Source organism: Aspergillus undulatus (genome assembly GCF_047715775.1).
Source record: "Aspergillus undulatus strain CBS 261.88 unplaced genomic scaffold BDV17scaffold_15, whole genome shotgun sequence".
Lineage (NCBI taxonomy): Eukaryota > Fungi > Ascomycota > Eurotiomycetes > Eurotiales > Aspergillaceae > Aspergillus > Aspergillus undulatus.
Genome location: NW_027396619.1, coordinates 449,779 through 468,372, shown reverse-complemented (window position 1 = coordinate 468,372; position 18,594 = coordinate 449,779). Strand labels below are relative to the sequence as shown.

The window sequence follows — 18,594 nt, the reverse complement described above, 5'->3', positions numbered from 1 at the left end:
TAGGGCCAAACTATTCCTTTTCTTATTATTCAAGAGTAGAAGCAATTTCAGTTCCAATGACTCTATTTTTCAACCCTTAGATAGTTCGCAATCTATCCTAGCCCTAAACCGCTTCAACTAGCCGGCAATACCCTTCCTCGACCTCCCCCAACATCCCATCAATATCAAAATACCAAATCTTATGAGATCTTTCCTTAACATCCTCAAACCCTCTCTCCAAATCCGGTCCAATCTCCGGATTTACCCACTCATAAGTCCCACACACCTCCCGGCTACTCCTAACAAGCCACTGCGACCTCTCAAGCCTCACGTTCGAATACGCACCCAGCGCAGCACTCAATGCTTCCTTCTTCCCCCTGACCCCAGACCCAATCTCATCCCTCGCCTTCTCAAGAGCGGTACACAGCGCAAGCGCATCCTCAACGCCTATCCCTGCCCCGGCCCCATGATGCGGACTACTCGCGTGCGCCGCATCACCGGCAATACAAACCCTCCCTGCCCCTGTCTCCCCCAGAGGCGGAGCATAATACGGCGCCGGGTACTCAAAGTGGTCGAAAACAGCCCACTTGTCCAACCCCTCACTCACCGTAAGTAACTCGATAATCGCACGCACCGTAGGACCCCATTTCTCAAATGCCCCCTTAAGTTCACTCGCACTCGCAGGCTGCGTCATGTTCCTGCTCAACGGCCACTCAGCAGGATCGTGCACGAATGCAACGACGTTCATGAGTTTCTGACCCGCTACGGGGAAATGCAGTACGTGCGCCCCGGGCCCGCCGTACATGTGTTGGTTTGTGGCGCGGTATTTGCCTAGCGTCGAGATTGCGAGGGCCATTGGAATCAACCCGCGGAAGGCGATCTTGTGTGTGTAGCTTGGGTTTGAGATTGGTGTGTCGCGGAAGAGGAGCTGGCGGATGCGCGATTTAATGCCGTCGCAGCCGATTACTGTTGTTTTTGTTGGTGTCAGGTTAGCCCTAACTTGCCCGGATGGGAAGGGAAGAAGTCATACGTACCAACGTCTGCCTCTGCCGTACCGCCATCATAGAACACAAGCTTCACCTTGCCACCCTCATCCCTGCCATCTCCATCCTCCTCAGGGAGAACATACCGTTCCACCCTCCTCCCCCACTCCACCACACCCTCCGGCAGAATACCCAGCACATCCCCAAGAAACTCCGCCCGATGACACCCCTCAAACCCCCTCTTCCCAGCATGCAACCTATACACCTTCCTCCCCCCCATCTCACTCCCGACCCCCCTATTCAGGGTCGGGTCATGCGAGTACCCATCGACAAACTGCATACAATGATTCGGATCCCCGGGGTCCCCGTTCACCGTCGCGACGCGCGTGACACATTCTTCGAGGCGCGGGTCAATGCGGGAAAGACACTCGCGCGCGTTTGCGGTGAATGCAATTCCGGCGCCAATTGTGCGGTGGGAACCGGATTGTTCGTAGATTTTTACGGGGATGTTGCGTGATGCTAGGCCGAGGGCGAGGACCGTGCCGATTATGCCGGAACCGATTATTGCGACTGTTAGGGGCTCCGTGGTAGTCCAGTTGGAGTTGGAGTTGGCGCTGGCGTTAGTATCGGTGCCGCCATTCGTACTGCCGTTTGTGTTGGTACTGGTGTTAGGGCTGGCCATTGTCATGGAATGGAATGCTCTCGAATCGACTCAAAACAGGAGATTGTTGATTGTGGTGGTGGTGGTGGTGGTGATGGTGGTGTCAGTGTCAGTGCACCATGTCACCAACGGGTCGGCCCCCATCGGGTCTTTTGTACTCGAGACGTCGTGATTGCAGCGGTACAAACCTCGTTGTATGAGACTTCGCGAGGCTGTAGTGTACCTGAGGCTTGCCCTACGTTGTATCTTCATTGAGGCTGCCGGGGGCATATGAAATGTGCATTGCCGGACTCCGATGTAGATGCAGTGCTTCAACGTCCATGCCTTGCATCGCATTGCCTTGTACCTATGTAACGTAACATAGTAAGGAAGACTGCATATACTAACTTTCTTGGCTAGGGGTAGATACTCCGGAGTCCGGAACAGATACATGTCTCACGGCGTCGACGCGACGCTGTGCTCCGAGATACTTTTACCCCTGTCAGACGAGACGCTTGTCATATCCGAGCCGCAGATCCGTTTGCTTTTTTTCCGATGTTGTACGGGTCTGGGACGGTGTTTCATGTTGGACTTGTGCTACCTACACTCATCTCCCATCTTGCCCTGTATCCTTTCTGTTTGGCATGGCGAGTATGCCTTGTCTTGCCTTGTTGGCGGCGTGCAATGCCCTTGTCCGGGAGTAGGTAGGCGTCAGTACCCGTTCGTTTAGGAAGGGTATCCTACCGACGCTTCCAGGTTCTAGGCTGGCTCTGTCGTGGCTTTCCTCGCCTTCTCCCTACTACCCTGCTCTTGTCTGCCTTTGTCGGTCTGGAAAGTCTAAGTTGAGTCTGCAAGGTACACCTCACCTCAGTACCCTACCATGATGACCTCGGTTTCGGACATCTCCCCCATCTCCCCCATCCCCGAAGAAGGGAAGGTAGACTTTGGCAGTCTGTCAAAGGAAATCCCGCCCCTACCCTATCCCTCCCTCCAACATCCAGCGACAAGGCCAGCACCAGCCCATGATTGCGAGCCGGGGGCGAAGGCAAATACCCAAGATGAGGAGAAGAATTCCAGTGGTAAGGATGAGGGTGTTGAAGGGAATGACAGCGCCACAGCTGGAGACTACCGCGACTTCAAGCTTACCAATACCGGCCGTCTCATCTTCTGCGCGTTGGCTGTCCTCACTCTTATGGTTTCGCTGGATGGGACGAGTATTTCTGTTGCTTTGCCGGTGAGCCTCCTTGCCCAAACAATCATCTACCCCAGATGCGCAGTAGCGTACGCTAACAGCGATAGATAATGGCCGACCAACTGGGCGGAACAGCAATGCAAGCCTTCTGGAGCGGAACGTCCTTCCTCCTCTGCAGCACAGTCTTCCAACCAACAACAGCAACACTAAGCGACATATTCGGCCGACGCCCTATCATCCTCATCTCACTAGCCTTCTTCTTTGTCGGCGCCCTGGTCGCCGGGATCGCCACGAACTTCACGCAGATCCTGGTCGGTCGGTGTATCCAGGGCGTTGGGGGCGGCGGCATCGCTGTTCTTTCTGAAGTCGTTGTTACGGATTTAGTCCCGTTGAGATTGAGGGGTAACTATTATGGGGTTTTGGGCGCGATGTATAGTTTGGGGAGTGTGTTGGGGCCCATACTGGGGGGTGGGTTTGCGGAGGATGTTTCTTGGGTGTGTACACTTCATTCCCTCCTTACCTATCCATCCTTTCCATTGAGGTTGCTATGCGATGCTAATGATTTGAATCCTGCGTGTTTGTGTGGGTAGAGATGGATCTTCTACATAAACTTCCCCTTCATCGGCATATCCGCAATCCTAATCCTGCTCTTCTTCAACCTGTCCAAGCCACCTGGCTCACTCTCCTCAAAACTCTCGCGCATCGACTACGCGGGCACAGCCCTCTTCACAGCATCCATCTCGGTCTTCCTCATCCCGCTAACGTGGGGCGGGGTAATGTACCCCTGGAGCAGCTGGCGGACCCTTGTCCCACTGATCCTGGGCCTCGCCGGACTGGCTGCGTTCACGCTCTACTCCCTAAAAGCTCGGAACCCCATGATCCCACACTCCGTCTTCGAAAACCACAGCGCAGTCATCGCATTCATAACGTCGTCCCTGCAGGGCCTTATCCTCTGGGGCGCACTCTATTACCTACCGCTATACTACCAAGCCGTGAAAGAGTTCGGGCCGATATTGACAGGCGTCGCCCTCTTCCCGCAAACATTCACCGTCGCGCCGAGCGCGATTTTCTGCGGCGTGCTTGTTACGCTTACGGGGTCGTATCGGTGGGGGTTGTGGGTTGGTTGGAGCCTTTCGATTCTCGGTCTGGGTCTCCTTACGCTTCTGGAACCGCACACGAGCACGGCGAGTTGGATTTTCTTGAATATACCATCCGGATTAGGGCTTGGGTTCCTAACGGCTGCGATTGTATGCACCGTGCAGGCCTCAGCGACGAATAAGAACCTGACTGTATCAGTCGCGATGGTCGTGTTCTTCCGGGCGTTCGGGCAGGCTGTCGGAATCGCGCTGGGCGGCGTGATATTTCAAAACCGAATGAGGTACGAATTGGGACAATACGCCGAATGGCGCGCCCGCGCACAGGAATTAAGCCAGGACGCTGCGGCGCTTGTTACAATCATTCAGGAGATGGATGGTAGTAACCCAGAACAGAAATTGGGCAAGGAACATCTGCAGCAGGCGTATACGGATAGTTTAAGAGTCATCTGGGCGTTTATGGCCGGGGTTGCGGGGGTAGGGCTGCTTTTGAGTTTTTGGGTGAAGAAGTATGATTTGGATCGGGCGCTGAGAACCGAGCAGAGGGTTATTGGGAAGGAGAAGTAGGAAGGCTGGTTTGGGGATATGGGGGAAGGTGTAAGTTGTGACGTTAGGGCTCGTTGGTTTATCTCCGGGGTATCTGTACCGTATATAACAGGTAGCTTAGGAGAAATTCTCACTCTCTGAATTGAACACTGAGTCCTTCTCTGTAGTTGTGACAAGGGAGCAACCAACAGGAGCATACTACGCAGTGCGACCGATAGAGGGGTGGGATTGAACCCCTGTCAAGGTCCTCTGGACTGCTCACCGCACATAGGGCCTTGGACCCAATGCCTGCAAAGGGGAGATGCCTTCAAATATACGAGTAGAGAGTGATGTACACAAAACATCTCAGCAAATCATAATCCTTGTTCAACTTACCAAATCAATAATATAGCATTTACTATCCGGCTTGTTCCACACTCGCCTCGCCGCCAATCTGACCTACTTGTAGCACCCAACACCGAGGGCAACCCGGCGTCTACTCAACAAACTCCACAAACCTATTCCACTCTGGATCCCCCGTCAACCCCTCAACCTCCCAACCCCTCAAACAAACAACCGCATCCAGCCCCTGCCCGCCAGGCCCCCTTCCAGATCCGGGACCAACATACATCCCCCCCGGCAGCGGCCCAAAGGTCGGGCGTCTCACAAACTCCGGCCTCCCCAAATCCCTCCCAAAACTAGGCATCTCGACATGCGCGACAGAACTCACGCTGAAGTCGTTGAGCGGGTTAAACTCGCCCGCGTAGAGGAGTTTGGATTTATCGCTTGTGCGGGAGAGGAGCGTTGCGTAGTTTGTTATTGAGGCCTTTGTCGTGTGCGCTTTCAAGCACGCGCGGAGGGATGAGGAGAGGTGCGATAGGGAGCTGTTTGTCACGGTTGAGACTGACAGGCGGAGGTTGGATGTGCGCACCATGTGGCCCATGTATGCGGGGGAGAGGGACATGCAGCGGCGGAGGTCCGCGGCTCGGGTTAGTTGGGTTGTTGGTTCTTCGACATCTGTTTTATCTTGTTCTCCCTCTTCCTTGGCCTTCATATGAGCGGCGCGAACGAGGGTAAGTCTCTTCCAGACAAACGCCGTAACGGCATCATTAACAGAGACGCCCTCTCCGCCGGCTACGAGATCCCGCGGATTTGAAACAGCCTCGTCGTGAATTGCTTTTAGTGACTCGGGTGGAAAATGAACGAGAGACCACTTGAACTGCGCTAGGATTTCAAGAGGTAATGGCTTTGGGTACTCCTGCGTGAACATTTCCATTTCCTTGGGTAAGGGGAGGTCATCGTGTAGTAGGGGAATGAGGCTGCTTCGGTCCATGTTTCCCAGTGCAATTTCAGCAGCGGGAATCGGATCTGGATGGTTGTCCATTAGTCGAGATAGAACGTGTGCAATGTAGAATATCCCCGTTGCGTCGATGACATTGTGTTGTGCGGCTATAGTTAGCAGGAACCCGCCGCTGATCAGGGAGGCCTGGATATCAAGGACAGGCGCTGACGACTCCGTATAGATGCGTGGGAATGCGGGGCGAGAGGGCGCGACGAGTGTTCCTGGGAGCATAGATGGGGGTGCACGGGCTGACTGGAGCGCGCTGTAAGGGGGTAGCACGGAGGAGAGATCTCTGATGTGTAGGATGCGAGTGACCTTCTCTTCGGGGTCAATGTCAGGATCACTGAATCGCTCTACAGAGAAGGTTCCTGAGTGGCCGGGTGCGATATCCTTGTGGACGACGACGCCTGCCAGAAAGGGGAATGCGGATAAGAGGCGCTTTGTGGCGCATTGCAGCGAGTCGACCACTGAGTCTCGCTGCGAGTCGGGCAGAGGGAAGCAGAGGAGGATGTGGGTGTAGCTCTTGAGGAGAGGGAGCTGGCCGAGTATGTCCGTGAATGACATCGTGATGGTTCCTGCGCTTTGAATCTAGTGCTATGTGATGTCTCATATACTACTAACAAGCGGGCTACTGCACCGTCGAGTCGAAGACGAGGCGTATGAAGAAATGGAGCATCGCGATCGAGATGGGCGCACGAAGGTGCCACCGAAACGTGCTGTAGTCGTCCGTAGAATCTGTAGCCCACGGCTCACACAAGGCAGACATCAGGCCAACCTTGCAGGGTACAGAGTCGCCTTCTGTAGAGACTGTCGTCAGATTCTCGGATTCCCGATTTCCAAGTCTGCAATTGTGGCGCGCTGATCAGGCATTAGTCGCGATACTATAGCCACTAGTATCACCAGCGTCCGCTCCAGGTTACCCACCCTGCGCCGCGAACTTGGAGGGGCTCATCCTGCAGCTCGTTCAAGTTGCTCATGATCGTGATTATATCTGAGCTCTTGAATCCAGCTCGAGCGAGGAGGTCCGAGAGCATGCAATGCAGGGCATTTGATCGTCAGCAACTGACAGCTCCTCGACTCAGGATGAAACGGTTGAAGTCTCCGTGGCAATGGCGGCATTGATGCAGTGCAGAAGAACCAAACCCGAGATCGAGATCGATGCTGCATGGCCATCGGATCCGCTATTCATGCGGCCAGAATCTATCGTGACCCATCTACCATTATTCGAGTACCGCGTTGCGCGGATCTGCAGACAGCCAGACTGCCACAGTCAAGATACTGAAGACAGCGAGGCAATTTTGGACTGTCGATCATGGGTTTCTGTCTTACCCACTGTCACAAGGCCGCGTGTGACCATGAGTGGACAGTTCCGGTCAGCATTGGTAGGGGTACCTACACCTGGACGAAACAGTGCCTCGGCGGGCGCCCATAGAATATATACGCACCAAGAAATATCAAACCTGCCAACGTCCGACGTTAGCGAGATGATATTTGCTCGGGGCTGTCTGCCGTCAGCCAGTCAGGAGGTCCGGATGAACGACTCCTAATATCGTCCTCAGCCTCTGCTCAGACACTAGTGACGATGTTCGTGCAGAAGATTGTCAGGGCCGGAGCGGTCGATCCATGAAGATGATGATAGCGAAGGAAAGATCCAATCAAGCCCCAGTGTCCACCCTTGTTGTTGGAGGGTGGCTGGCTGAGGGGCTCACACCGATGCGGTCACTGTCGCTACATTGCACCCTCCCCACTATCGCCTACGCCGATGTATCTCCAGATGTATCCTGCAGATGTAATGTCGGGTGAGCTAGTTCATATCTCAATACTCTGGCACTCTGCTCACCGACATCAGCCGGACCGGGGTCAGTTTCCGCCTCTTGGCCAGTCGCGTGTCTTCCCTTGCCCCGTCAGTCGCACTACACCTGCTGAGCGCGATCTTCAACCTCCGGCAGGGACCCGTTCGAGAGCCGAGCTGCTGGCGTCTGTCGCCACTGAATATGTGCCTCCTGCAGCATGCAGCTCTTAGACCACTATCACATTGTCTGCCCCTCACACGTTCGCGCGCAGAGGCCGTGACCTTCACATTTTCCATCCCAAGTCGCCTCTTTTCTTTTTTTTTTTTTTCTCATTCTGCAGAGAGCTGTCTGAGATGTCTCGAGTCCATTGGCTAGTCTTCCAATGTAGCAAGATAGTTCATCATTCCAGATCTTGTTTCCTCCTTGAAGGATGAGAAAAGCAACAACCGGAAAAAGAAAGGATCCTATTGCGGGTTTCGATATTATCGTTGCGTGTTCCTATTACTTAAATCATCGACTGCAAGACGCACGAAGCGCCAGGGTCCTCTATAAGTCTCGTGCAGGGAACCATCATCCTCGCATCGTCCTGCAGCAGCAAAACGCACGCTCCGATGTTCAACGCCCAAATGAAAGCCGAAATTGCCCCTTCAACTTCACACGCCCACACCTCCCGTCAGCGACCAGGGTCTGCATGCGAGGAGTGCCGACGGCGCAAAGTCCGCTGTGACCGGCAGCGACCACAGTGTCAGGTCTGCTATGAGAGTGGACTTGAGTGCAAGATTAGCACCACGAGGCTGCCTCGCGGGCCCCGGAAGGGCCAATTGCGAACCCTCAGAACTCGCATCGGTAAGCTGCTGCTCGTCAAATCGTCAAAGACCTTAGCTGAGCGAGTAGCCGCCCTTGAACGCTGTCTAGCCGACCGGCATCCCGATATCGATCGACAGGTCAATGCCCTTCTCGAAGGCGCGGAACTCGATTATGAGTCGGAAGAGGACAATATCCGAGGACTAATTAGGTCGAGAGATGGCACCCAATCACCAAAGCGCCAACGGGCAGACACAACATCGCCGGCCTCGCCCGGCCTGCCTCGTTCAGAACTCGTTTCTGAGCTGATGCGGGCTGATCTGTAAGTCGAAAATGCCAAATTGTGGAAACCACGCTGACCAAACAAGTGATCAACTATACTTTGACCGCGTTCATCCGTTCGCTCCGATTCTCCAGCGTTGGCGATATCACATCTGGTCACGACAGCAGGAGAAGACTGAAGCCCAGTCATGTCTGCAGTACGCCATGTGGACAGTCGCAGCTTCCGTCTCGGCACAATTTCGAACCATTCGTGACGCTCTGTATCAGGAAACGAGACGGATGCTAGACGGTATGGACAATCGGAATCCCGGGGCCGACGCGAGTGCCGGTATTGAGCAGGCGCAGGCTTGGGTCCTGATTTGCATCTACGAATATATGCAGCTGTCTCCATTGCAGGCATGGATGAGCGCTGGTAGATGCTGTCGCCTTGTTTTGGGGATGCGGTTGTACGAGCTGGACGACCCTAACCACCCGGTCATGGTGGCTAAAGACCAGGAGACGAACCTAATTGACTGGACTGGCTTGGAAGAGCGTCGACGTACATTCTGGATGGCCTACTCGCTTGATCGCTTCATCAGCTTCCACAACGGCTTGCCCTTCACTCTGAACGAACAATTAGTATGTGGACCGATAGCATTCCGAGGCAGTACTAACCCACACAGATCGCAACCCGTCTGCCGGGTCCTGAAGAGGAATTTCAAGCAGGCCAGCCCGTGGTAACGCCATACCTGCCCGAAGTGATGGCGAGAACCGGTATCGACACCGTACACTCTATCTCACCCTTCAGCGAATGTATTGTTTTGGCGACAATATGTGGTCGAGCGCTGGCGCATAGACAGAAGGTTGCGGTAGAACAGCTTAGCATCAGTGGTGATGTCACCGTCTTCGAGGGCTTTTGGACACGACACCAATGGCTGCACGAGATCCTCAACACCCGCATACAAATGCTATCATCATTGCCACAAGTCGATCCAATGTTATTGTTTGCTCGCATTGTTGCCCAGACTATGGTTCTGTTCCTGCATAGCGTGCTCGAGTCGATCACATGGAAGACGGGAGACCATCTCCTGAGCATTATTGAGTATGAGCGACTGTGCATTCTGGCTGCACATGAGGTGGTGAACCTGATCAAGCTGCAAGGGCAACTAGGATACTTCAAGGTACTGCAATGTTCCTCTGCTTTTAGAGGCAAAACTAACTAGTCAGGTTCACCCATTGACGCCAATTCCCCTGATGATGTGCACCGAGTTCTTCGCCGGCCACACGTATCTCGACGCAGCGTTTGACAATATGCTGCACGATGTAATGGGTTGCCTCCAAGATCTCGATGGCGTAAAGAACGCATCGCATAGCCCACGACATTCGGTGTCTGCTTAGGCAAGCTGTTCAGGAGATTCATTATACTAGATTTCGGGGGTATTTTGGCGGCGCATGATTGTGACTGTGCTTCATCTCATACGGGTTCATAGAAGGCGCTCGGGAGATACGGACGGACGATGTCATTTTTGGCGCAGGTTTCGTGTAAAGCGTGTAGTTGAGAGTAAATCCTTGAAATAATCAGATCATCATTCAGATCTGTGGCGGAAACTACAGCGTCAATCTGCTCATCTCTGTATATATACTCAGCCTATCCCCCTATTGTAGCCTACCCTCTAGACCGGGCAGACCGGAGTCTGCCCAAGCCGTTGAGTTCTTCTGAGAGAAACTCCGAGCCACTGTAAAGATACTCCAGGCATGTTAAAAGTGGTTTAGGCAAAACTCACATCCCCGGTATGCTCTGTCGGCTTTTCAGTCCACAATTTTGCTGTCTGGCTCTCTTCAGTCTCGCTTCAACTGTAGCAGCCTGGATAGTTGCTCCTAGTCGCTATGCGGTGGAACAGCTTCATTGCACTCCTGCGCAACCCGAGGAGATGTACCGACGTGACACGAGACAATAACGAAAACTCCGGATAGCGCAGCATCAGAGACCGGAGGCGGTGGCGTACCAACGGTGAACGCGAAAGAGCTTTGACGTCGACTTCGAAAGAATGCTGGCCTTGGTCAACAGTAGCTGGTCTGGAGAGTCGTTGCGTTTACAGCTAGCCAACTGTGTCACTGTTTTGTCTCGAGTCGTGGGACACGGGGAATATTACTCATAGCATAAAAGCCCTTGCGTCGTAATGAGTGGACGCTGGCAGCAAACAGGCAGTGGCGTTGTAATGCTAGGGTATATGAGTCTTGGTGGTCGTAATGATGATTTCTAAGTTGTTCATCAAAATAACCGTGTTGTTCCTCGTGCGTTCTTCATGGCTCTCCCAAATAGCCAAGGTCCTCCTGCCGTGTCAATGGGGGAGAATGGCAATGGGACTTGCATGCCCAACACAAATCGTAAAGGCACTGCAAAACAAAAAGGAAATGTTGTCCTTATTTTTGGATGTCAATGGCTGAGCTTCACCGCAAACGACTTTCGCCAGCTCCGAGCCGATGTCCTCGATAACCCCGAGAATCACTGGATGCTCGATGTTTTGGGAGAGTTGCCAGCGTATTACCGGCTTGCCGCAAACGAGAAGTATCTTCCTTCGCTGCAAACAATACGCGGGGAGGAGAAGCTTCAGGAGTTAGAACGATGGTTTCGCTGCGATGATCTATCCACGGCTAAGTTCCCATTGAGCTATACACTGCTAGCGCCGCTATTGATGATGACGCACTTCGTGCAATATGCGCAGTACACGAAGTCAGGCCGGAAACAAAAAGATAATGATGAAGGAGCGAGCGCGGTAGCTGAGATTGCAGGTTTCTGTATTGGGTTTCTCAGCGCAGTGGTGGTTTCGGCAGCAAAAGATGACGATTTGAGGAAACTTGGCTCCGTTGCGCTGCGGTTAGCGATGTTATTGGGTGCTATAGGCGATGTGCAAGAAGCAGAGGAGGAGTTTACATCGCTCGCGACCGCATGGAAGAGACCTGAACTGGAAAGTGAGATGAACATTATTCTTAAAGAATTTCCAGGGGTATGTATAGCTTCTCCTGCTCAATGCATTGACACTGACTGGGTAGTCGTATATAACTGTCCAATATGACGAGAACCGCGCGACTATAATGGCACCGCGGCGGAGACTGGCTGACCTGCAACAAACCCTCCAAGCTGCTGGACTCTCCGCGAATCCGGTTGATTTTAACGGTCGATATCACTGGACAGGCCACGAAAAGATCCTGGCTTCGCTGTTTGCTCTCTGTGATGCTCACACGGGTCTCCAGCTCCCTGACGCATCGGACCTGCTTCTTCCCCCACGCCTAAACACCACTGGAGAGCCCGTCCGGTCCGGGCCTCTCCACCAAATTGCCCTCCGAGCTGTTCTTGTCCAGCCGTGCCTATGGTACAACACGTTCTCAGCCATATACCAGAACCATCTCATTCCCGCTGACACCAAAGTCGTCGAATTCGGACCGGAACGTTGTATCCCGCCCACGTTCTTACGGCGCCTCCCTCAACGAGTCATCCACTTCGCCGACGAGCCTGTCTCGCCTGATATAAGCCGTGACCATGAACTGTCCATGCGTGAGCCAGCCGATACCGACATTGCTATTGTAGGGATGGCTTGTCGCGTTGCGGGTGCAGATGATCTGCCCGAATTCTGGGATCTTTTGTGTGCTGGCGAGTCTCAGCACACGGAAATGCCGCACGAAAGATATGCAAACTATGAAACGCCTTGGCGCCCTGAAGCAAGCAAGCGTGTCTGGTATGGTAACTTTGTGCGTGATATCGATGCGTTTGACCATAAGTTCTTCAAGAAATCGCCACGGGAAGCAATGTCGCAGGACCCCCAACAACGGCTTCTCCTTCAGGTCGCGTATCAGGCTCTCGAGTCGGCTGGCTACTTTTCTAGTCCGGAAAAAAGCAAGGACATAGGTTGCTATATTGCATCGTGCACAGTCGACTATGAGCATAACGTGAATTGCCATCCACCTTCTGCATATGCGGCAACAGGGTTGCTTCGGAGCTTTTTGGCGGGGAAATTGTCGCATTATTTCGGGTGGCGCGGTCCGTCACTTTGTGTTGACACGGCTTGCTCTGGATCTGCCGTTGCGTTGCACCATGCGTGCCGGGCTATTCTAAATGGTGATTGTACGGCGGCGCTGGTGGGCGGTGCTAATGCTATTACAAGTCCACTCGCATATGACAATCTGGCAGGAGCTTCGTTTCTATCGCCCACCGGAGGTTGCAAACCGTTTGACAAAAAGGCCGATGGTTACTGCCGAGGGGAGGGCTTTGCAGCGATCTATATTAAGAAGTTGTCGGATGCGCTTGCGGAGGGAGACCAGGTGCTGGCCACAATAGCCAGTACAGCAGTTGAGCAGAACAACAACTGTACACCTATTGTCGTGCCTGACGCTGCATCATTAGCAGGCCTTTTTGAGAAAGTGACATCCCGGGCCCACCTCCACCCAAGGGATATCACTGTTGTCGAGGCCCACGGGACAGGCACTCAGGCCGGGGATCCAGCGGAGTACCGAAGCGTGCGTGACGTCCTCGGCGGGCCAAGGCGGGCTTGCAAACTAGCCTTGGGCTCCGTTAAAGGCTTAGTTGGGCATACCGAAGGTGTATCCGGAATGATTGCCTTGTGTAAGGTTGTCCTGATGATCCAAAACGGACAAATTCCTCCACAGCCTGGATTCAACTCGCTGAATTCACAAATTAAGGCACTGCCAGACGACAACATTGAGATAGGCAGAGCTGTCAAGCCATGGGAAGCTAGGTTTCGTGCGGCCTTGATCAACAATTACGGCGCATGTGGATCGAATGCTTCCATGATCGTCACGCAGGGACCGCGGGAAGCAACAATGCAAACGGGAGGAATTCATGCGACTGGAATAGCGTTGCCCTTTCGCCTGTGTGGCTTCGAGAAGCCTCGGTTACAAGCGATTGCGAGCCGCTTGCGTGAATGGTTGTCTTCAGCCCATGGGAGGAACAAATCACTTGCTGATGTGGCATACAATATCACTCGGCAATCAAATCCGGACCTAGAGTACCAGTATCATTTCCAAGCGCGATCGATATCGGAGCTTGGTGGTATACTGTCGGGGTTGGAAAGAGGAGAGGAGCAGCACTTGGTTCGATACAAGAAGCCATTGCGCCCATTAGTACTGTGTTTCGGCGGGCAGGTTGGCAGAAGTGTTGGACTTGATCGCAGTCTGTACGCCCTCTTGCCGCTGCTCAAACAACATCTAGACTCTTGTGATGAGCTTCTCCGAGCGGCAGGAGAGCCCAGCATCTATCCCGGTATATTCTCAACGTCACCAAATGTGGATATTGTGCAGCTCCAGGCACAGCTATTTGCATTGCAGTATGCATGCGCGCGCAGTTGGATAAGTTGCGGAGTGACAGTGGCCGCCGTTGTCGGTCACAGTTTCGGCGAGCTGACAGCATTATGCATCTCTGGCGTTCTGTCTCTCAAAGATGCATTGACTGCAATCGTGCGTCGAGCAGCCTTGATCCGTGACGTTTGGGGTGCAGATCCAGGTTCCATGCTTGCAGTTGAGGGTGACAAATGTCGTTTGAATGAACACCTCAAAGGCTCACCGGCGAGCATAGCCTGCTTCAATGGACCGCGAAGTTTCACGGTCGCAGGGCCCACCCCAGCTATCGACGCCCTCCAGCAAAGATTAGAAAGTGATTCGGAATTCCAAACCAAACGACTCGACGTGACAAATGCCTTCCATTCCAGTTTGGTGGATCCCTTGCTCCCTGCTTTGGAGCACGTCACTGATGGGCTCCTGCTGAACCAGCCGCATATTCCAATTGAGCGTGCGACTGCAGACCCAGTGATTGGGACACCCCCTTCAACCGTCCTTGCAGACCATTTACGGCACCCGGTTCATTTTAGCGACGCTGTGCAGCGCCTTGCGGCCCGCTATGGTCCGGCTATCTGGCTCGAGGCGGGTTCCAACTCTACCATTACCTCTTTAGCAAGGAGGTCACTGGGTTTGAACGTCACAGGACATACTTTCCATTCAACAAACCTAATGAGCACGTCGGCTCTGAAAAACGTCATAGATGCCACCATGGGCCTATGGCGTGATGGCATTCCATGCACGTTCTGGGCTTATCACGGTAGCCAAGCCAATGAGTATGTCCCCATACTACTACCGCCATACCAATTCGAAAAGTCGCGGCACTGGATGGAGAACAAGCCACTGCCGCTTTCCCACAGCGGATCGCAAGAAAATGTAGAAATCGAGCAAGAAGAGCCTCTGTTCTCCTTCCAGGGATACGAGGACTCGGCTTGCAAAGTTGCCAAATACCTGATCAATACTGATCTTCCTCGATATGTGCGAGCCGTCTCGGGTCACGTCGCCGCAAAGACTGCCCCTTTAGCGCCTGCGTCTGTGTTACTAGACTATGCAGTCGAGTTGATTAGGTCTCTTCCCGATGGCAAAGGGAAGGTACCGAGTGTGCATGATGTTGGAAGTGACGCACCGCTGCTCTTAGACCCAAATCGCGAATTGTGGATCGAGGTATCTCCCTCCAGTGAAGCCAAAAAGAGCTGGGAGTTGAGGTTCCAGAGTCAAAACAAGCGAGCTGGATCCGCTTCGCGCCTTCTCCATTGTACGGCGCGCATTGTGATGCACGATGCGGACGATATGAGCTTGCAAGCTGACTTCACACGGTACGCAAGACTAGTTAGTTACGACCGATGCGCCAAGCTCCTCTCGGATCCGGATGTTGACGACATTCTCCAAGGACGGAATGTGTATCGTTCATTTGCAGAGATAGTGGAGTATTCTGAGCAGTACCAAGGTGTCCAAAAGCTCGTCGGGAAATACAGCGAAAGTGCTGGTCGAGTCGTCAAGTCATACTCTGGGGAGACCTGGGCAGACGCATTTCTATGTGACTCGTTCAGTCAGTGCGCTGGGTTCTGGGTCAACTGCATGACGGAGAGAGCCGATGGGGACATTTATATTGCAAGTGGAATGGAACAATGGGTACGCACGCCACGATATGCGGATATGGCGACCTCCAGGCCAGACACTTGGCATATATGGGCTCGTCACCAGCGGTCGGATGGATTGTATACAAGCGATCTTTTCGTATTCACCCCGAATGGGGAACTTGTGGAGATGTTCCTCGGGCTGCAGTATTCGCGAGTGGCGAGGAGTCTCTTTATTCGCCTACTGGGAGGAACCACGCCAAAGCTTGATCAGAAGGCAACCCTAGAGACCATTGAAAGCGAAAAGCCCTCTTCGAAAGACCTCGTCGATCGCATCAGGTCCGTTGTGGCCGAGTTCTGCGCGATCAAGCCCACTGAAGTCCGTGACGATAGTCACCTCGCTGACGCCGGTGTGGATTCGCTCATGGCAATGGAGCTTGCCCGAGAACTAGAAGATGCTTTCAATTGCACACTGGCCGTGGAAGCCCTCATTGAGGCAGAGACCTTTAGAGATCTCGTGCGCGCGGTGCAAAGTGCTTTGCGTGTGGCGCACAACGACGGAAGCGTTTGCAGCGAAGCAACTGGCAGCAGCGTGACCCAGGAGATCAGCGAGCCCTTCATGAGCCCCAGTGAGTCCGTCAGTAGTGTCTCTGACACAGTGGATCTGGAACTGCCGTATGGTGATGTTCTGCATGCCTTTAGTGAGATAAAGGCTTTGACCGACCAATTCCTCGTCAACAGCAAATGCAGTGGCCGTCTCCATGATTTCACCCCGTTGCTGGTGAGGTTGTGCTTGGTGTTGACACTGGAAGCTTTCCAGACATTAGGGAGCGATATCCGATCTGCACGTGCTGGCGACCGCCTCTCACGCATCGAGTTTGATGTGCAACACGATTCACTCGTCGCGTACCTTTACAACCGCCTGGTTGAGGCGGGTCTTATCGCTCTTGATGGCGAGACAATAATGCGCACGGAAACGCCGGCACCAGCTGAAACTAGCAGTGATATTCTAAAGATAATTGAGACCGAGTACCCTGAGTATGCCGGCGCAAGTAAGCTGACATTCTTCACTGCGAGCAAGCTATCCTCCGTCCTTCGTGGGCAGCTGGATGGACTGCAGCTGATCTTCGGTACCCCCGAGGGCCAGCAGCTGGTTTCGTGGATGTATGGAGAGGAACCGCACAATGTCGCTGGATACAAGTTGATGGCTGAGTTCATTCGTCGGCTCGTTCACAAACTGCTTCCTGCAGGAAAGGAAGATGCTACTCTAAGGATCCTTGAGATGGGGGCAGGTACAGGGGGTGGTACAAAATGGTTCCTTCCGGTCCTGGCGGCACTCTCAATTCCAGTCGAATACACTTTTAGCGACATCTCGCCAGCATTCCTGGCCCAGGCGCGACGAAAGTTCCGTGATTATCCGCTGATGCGATATTGCATCCATGATATCGAAAAGCCACCGGCGGAAGAACTACAAGGCAGGTTTCACATCATCATTGCAAGCAATGCCGTCCACGCTACGTCAAACCTGCAGGTGTCGACAAGCAATATGCGCCAAGCGCTGCGACCGGACGGTGTCCTCATGATGCTGGAGATGACCCAGCCTGTCTTTGCGATAGATCTGGTCTTTGGGCTATTTCGAGGCTGGTGGGTCTTCAACGATGGAAGAACTCATGCCATTACTAGCGAACGGCGTTGGAAAGACGACTTGCATGCAGTGGGATATGGACATGTCGACTGGACAGATGGCGAGTCTAATGAAGTTGGTGTGCAGCGAGTGATCTTCGCCACTGCCAGCGGAGAGCAGCAGGAACGCCTTTCGACAATTCCGCAAGAGCACGCTGTGAGGTTAGAGGCTGTAGAGGAGTATGTCCATAAACACATTGCCGGATTTGCAGCACCGAGTCTAACGCCACGAATTGCAGGTTCAGCTAAACATGCGTGCGTATTGGTCACCGGTGCTACGGGCAGTCTGGGCAGTCATCTCGTCGCACATCTTGTAGGGCTTCCAAGCGTTGGGTCCGTCATATGTCTCAACCGCATGAGCAAAATGGATCCGAAGACACGACAAGTCGAGGCGATGGCGGCACGAAAGCTACATCTTTCGTCAGCAGAGAAAGCCAAGTTGCTTGTCATTGAGAGCGACACAACGAAGCAACATCTCGGGCTCTCCGTTGAGCAGTGGGCGAATCTGCTGAGAAATGTAACTCACATAGTTCACAACGCCTGGCCAATGAACGGCTTAAAGCCACTACCCACATTCGAGGGACAATTTCTTGTGCTGAGTAGTCTGATCGATCTGGCGGGTAGCATTGCTGCTGTTGGAGGAAGCCCCGTTCGCTTCCAATTCATCTCCTCAATTGGTACTGTAAACGGAGGTGGCGAGATGGAGCAACGCTCACAGATCGAAAAGGTGATGAGCAACGGGTACAACGAAGCAAAATTCGTCTGCGAGCGAATGCTTCAAGAGACGCTACAACGGTATCCAGCGACATTCCAAGCAATGATTGCCCGGCCTGGGCAAATTGCCGGCTCCCAGAAAACTGGATACTGGAACACACTGGAGCATTTCCCAGCCATGGTAAAATCTTCACAAGCTGTCGGCGCTTTTCCTGCGTTGACGGGGCGAATGGGATGGACCCCAGTGGATGCGGCGGCACGTATCCTCACGGACCTGCTGCTAGATGAAGGCATTCCGGAGCAAATATACCACGTCGATCACCCAGTCGGTCAGGATTGGGCCGGCGTTGTTGATTTGTTTGTGAGGGAACTGGGCGTGACAAAGGTGCCGTTCAAGGACTGGCTGGAGCAAGTCAGAGAACACGATAGCAGCAAGGAGAATCCTGCAGGGTTCATGGCCAACTGGCTAGAAGGCAACTTTGAACGTATGTCGTGTCAAGGGCCACTTGATACGAGAGTAGCAAAGAGGCATTCTCGGACGATGCAAGACATGTCGAGGGAAGGAGTGGGAGTCGGCGAGGCGGAGATCACGGGATTTGTTCGTAGTTGGAAGGAACGGCGCTTCCTCGCTTGAGTCTTGATCTTCCACCTACTTCTC

General features: G+C 53.5%; 6 protein-coding genes across 6 annotated transcripts; 4 read left to right on the top strand and 2 right to left on the bottom strand.

Moving 5' to 3' along the window:
* Positions 1–103: 103 nt before the first annotated feature.
* Positions 104–1,644, bottom strand: BDV17DRAFT_289986 (FAD-dependent oxidoreductase; the record flags this gene model as incomplete). The annotated part of the gene is made up of 2 exons (XM_073761800.1): positions 104–945; positions 1,014–1,644. The coding sequence occupies 2 exons, from the start codon at positions 1,642–1,644 to the stop codon at positions 104–106; spliced, it is 1,473 nt and encodes a 490-aa protein (XP_073617214.1).
* An 841-nt stretch (positions 1,645–2,485) lies between these two features.
* On the top strand, positions 2,486–4,455 carry BDV17DRAFT_289985 (major facilitator superfamily domain-containing protein; the record flags this gene model as incomplete). The annotated part of the gene is made up of 3 exons (XM_073761799.1): positions 2,486–2,836; positions 2,902–3,288; positions 3,385–4,455. 3 exons carry the CDS (start codon positions 2,486–2,488, stop codon positions 4,453–4,455), a joined length of 1,809 nt encoding a protein of 602 aa, XP_073617213.1.
* Positions 4,456–4,909: 454 nt separating this feature from the next.
* On the bottom strand, positions 4,910–6,319 carry BDV17DRAFT_289984 (uncharacterized protein; the record flags this gene model as incomplete). The annotated part of the gene is made up of 1 exon (XM_073761798.1): positions 4,910–6,319. One exon carries the CDS (start codon positions 6,317–6,319, stop codon positions 4,910–4,912), a length of 1,410 nt encoding a protein of 469 aa, XP_073617212.1.
* Positions 6,320–7,409: 1,090 nt separating this feature from the next.
* BDV17DRAFT_46088 (uncharacterized protein) lies at positions 7,410–7,878 on the top strand. The gene has a single exon (XM_073764558.1). The coding sequence runs from the start codon at positions 7,518–7,520 to the stop codon at positions 7,776–7,778; it is 261 nt and encodes an 86-aa protein (XP_073617211.1). The 5' UTR covers positions 7,410–7,517; the 3' UTR covers positions 7,779–7,878.
* Positions 7,879–8,002: 124 nt separating this feature from the next.
* Positions 8,003–10,150, top strand: BDV17DRAFT_46076 (Zn(II)2Cys6 transcription factor). The gene is made up of 3 exons (XM_073764557.1): positions 8,003–8,674; positions 8,721–9,252; positions 9,297–10,150. Exons 1-3 carry the CDS (start codon positions 8,160–8,162, stop codon positions 9,834–9,836), a joined length of 1,587 nt encoding a protein of 528 aa, XP_073617210.1. The 5' UTR covers positions 8,003–8,159; the 3' UTR covers positions 9,837–10,150.
* Positions 10,151–10,919: 769 nt separating this feature from the next.
* On the top strand, positions 10,920–18,570 carry BDV17DRAFT_289982 (putative polyketide synthase; the record flags this gene model as incomplete). Its single annotated transcript, XM_073761797.1, has 2 exons — positions 10,920–11,621; positions 11,668–18,570. 2 exons carry the CDS (start codon positions 10,920–10,922, stop codon positions 18,568–18,570), a joined length of 7,605 nt encoding a protein of 2,534 aa, XP_073617209.1.
* Between the last annotated feature and the right edge of the window lie 24 nt (positions 18,571–18,594).

Coding starts and splice junctions, on each gene's coding strand:
- BDV17DRAFT_46088 (XM_073764558.1), top strand. CDS start 7,518: ATGTATCTCCAGATGTATCCTGCAGATGTAATGTCGGGTGAGCTAGTT.
- BDV17DRAFT_46076 (XM_073764557.1), top strand. CDS start 8,160: ATGTTCAACGCCCAAATGAAAGCCGAAATTGCCCCTTCAACTTCACAC. Junction 8,675..8,720: donor GAGCTGATGCGGGCTGATCT/GTAAGTCGAAAA, acceptor TGACCAAACAAG/TGATCAACTATACTTTGACC. Junction 9,253..9,296: donor TCACTCTGAACGAACAATTA/GTATGTGGACCG, acceptor TAACCCACACAG/ATCGCAACCCGTCTGCCGGG.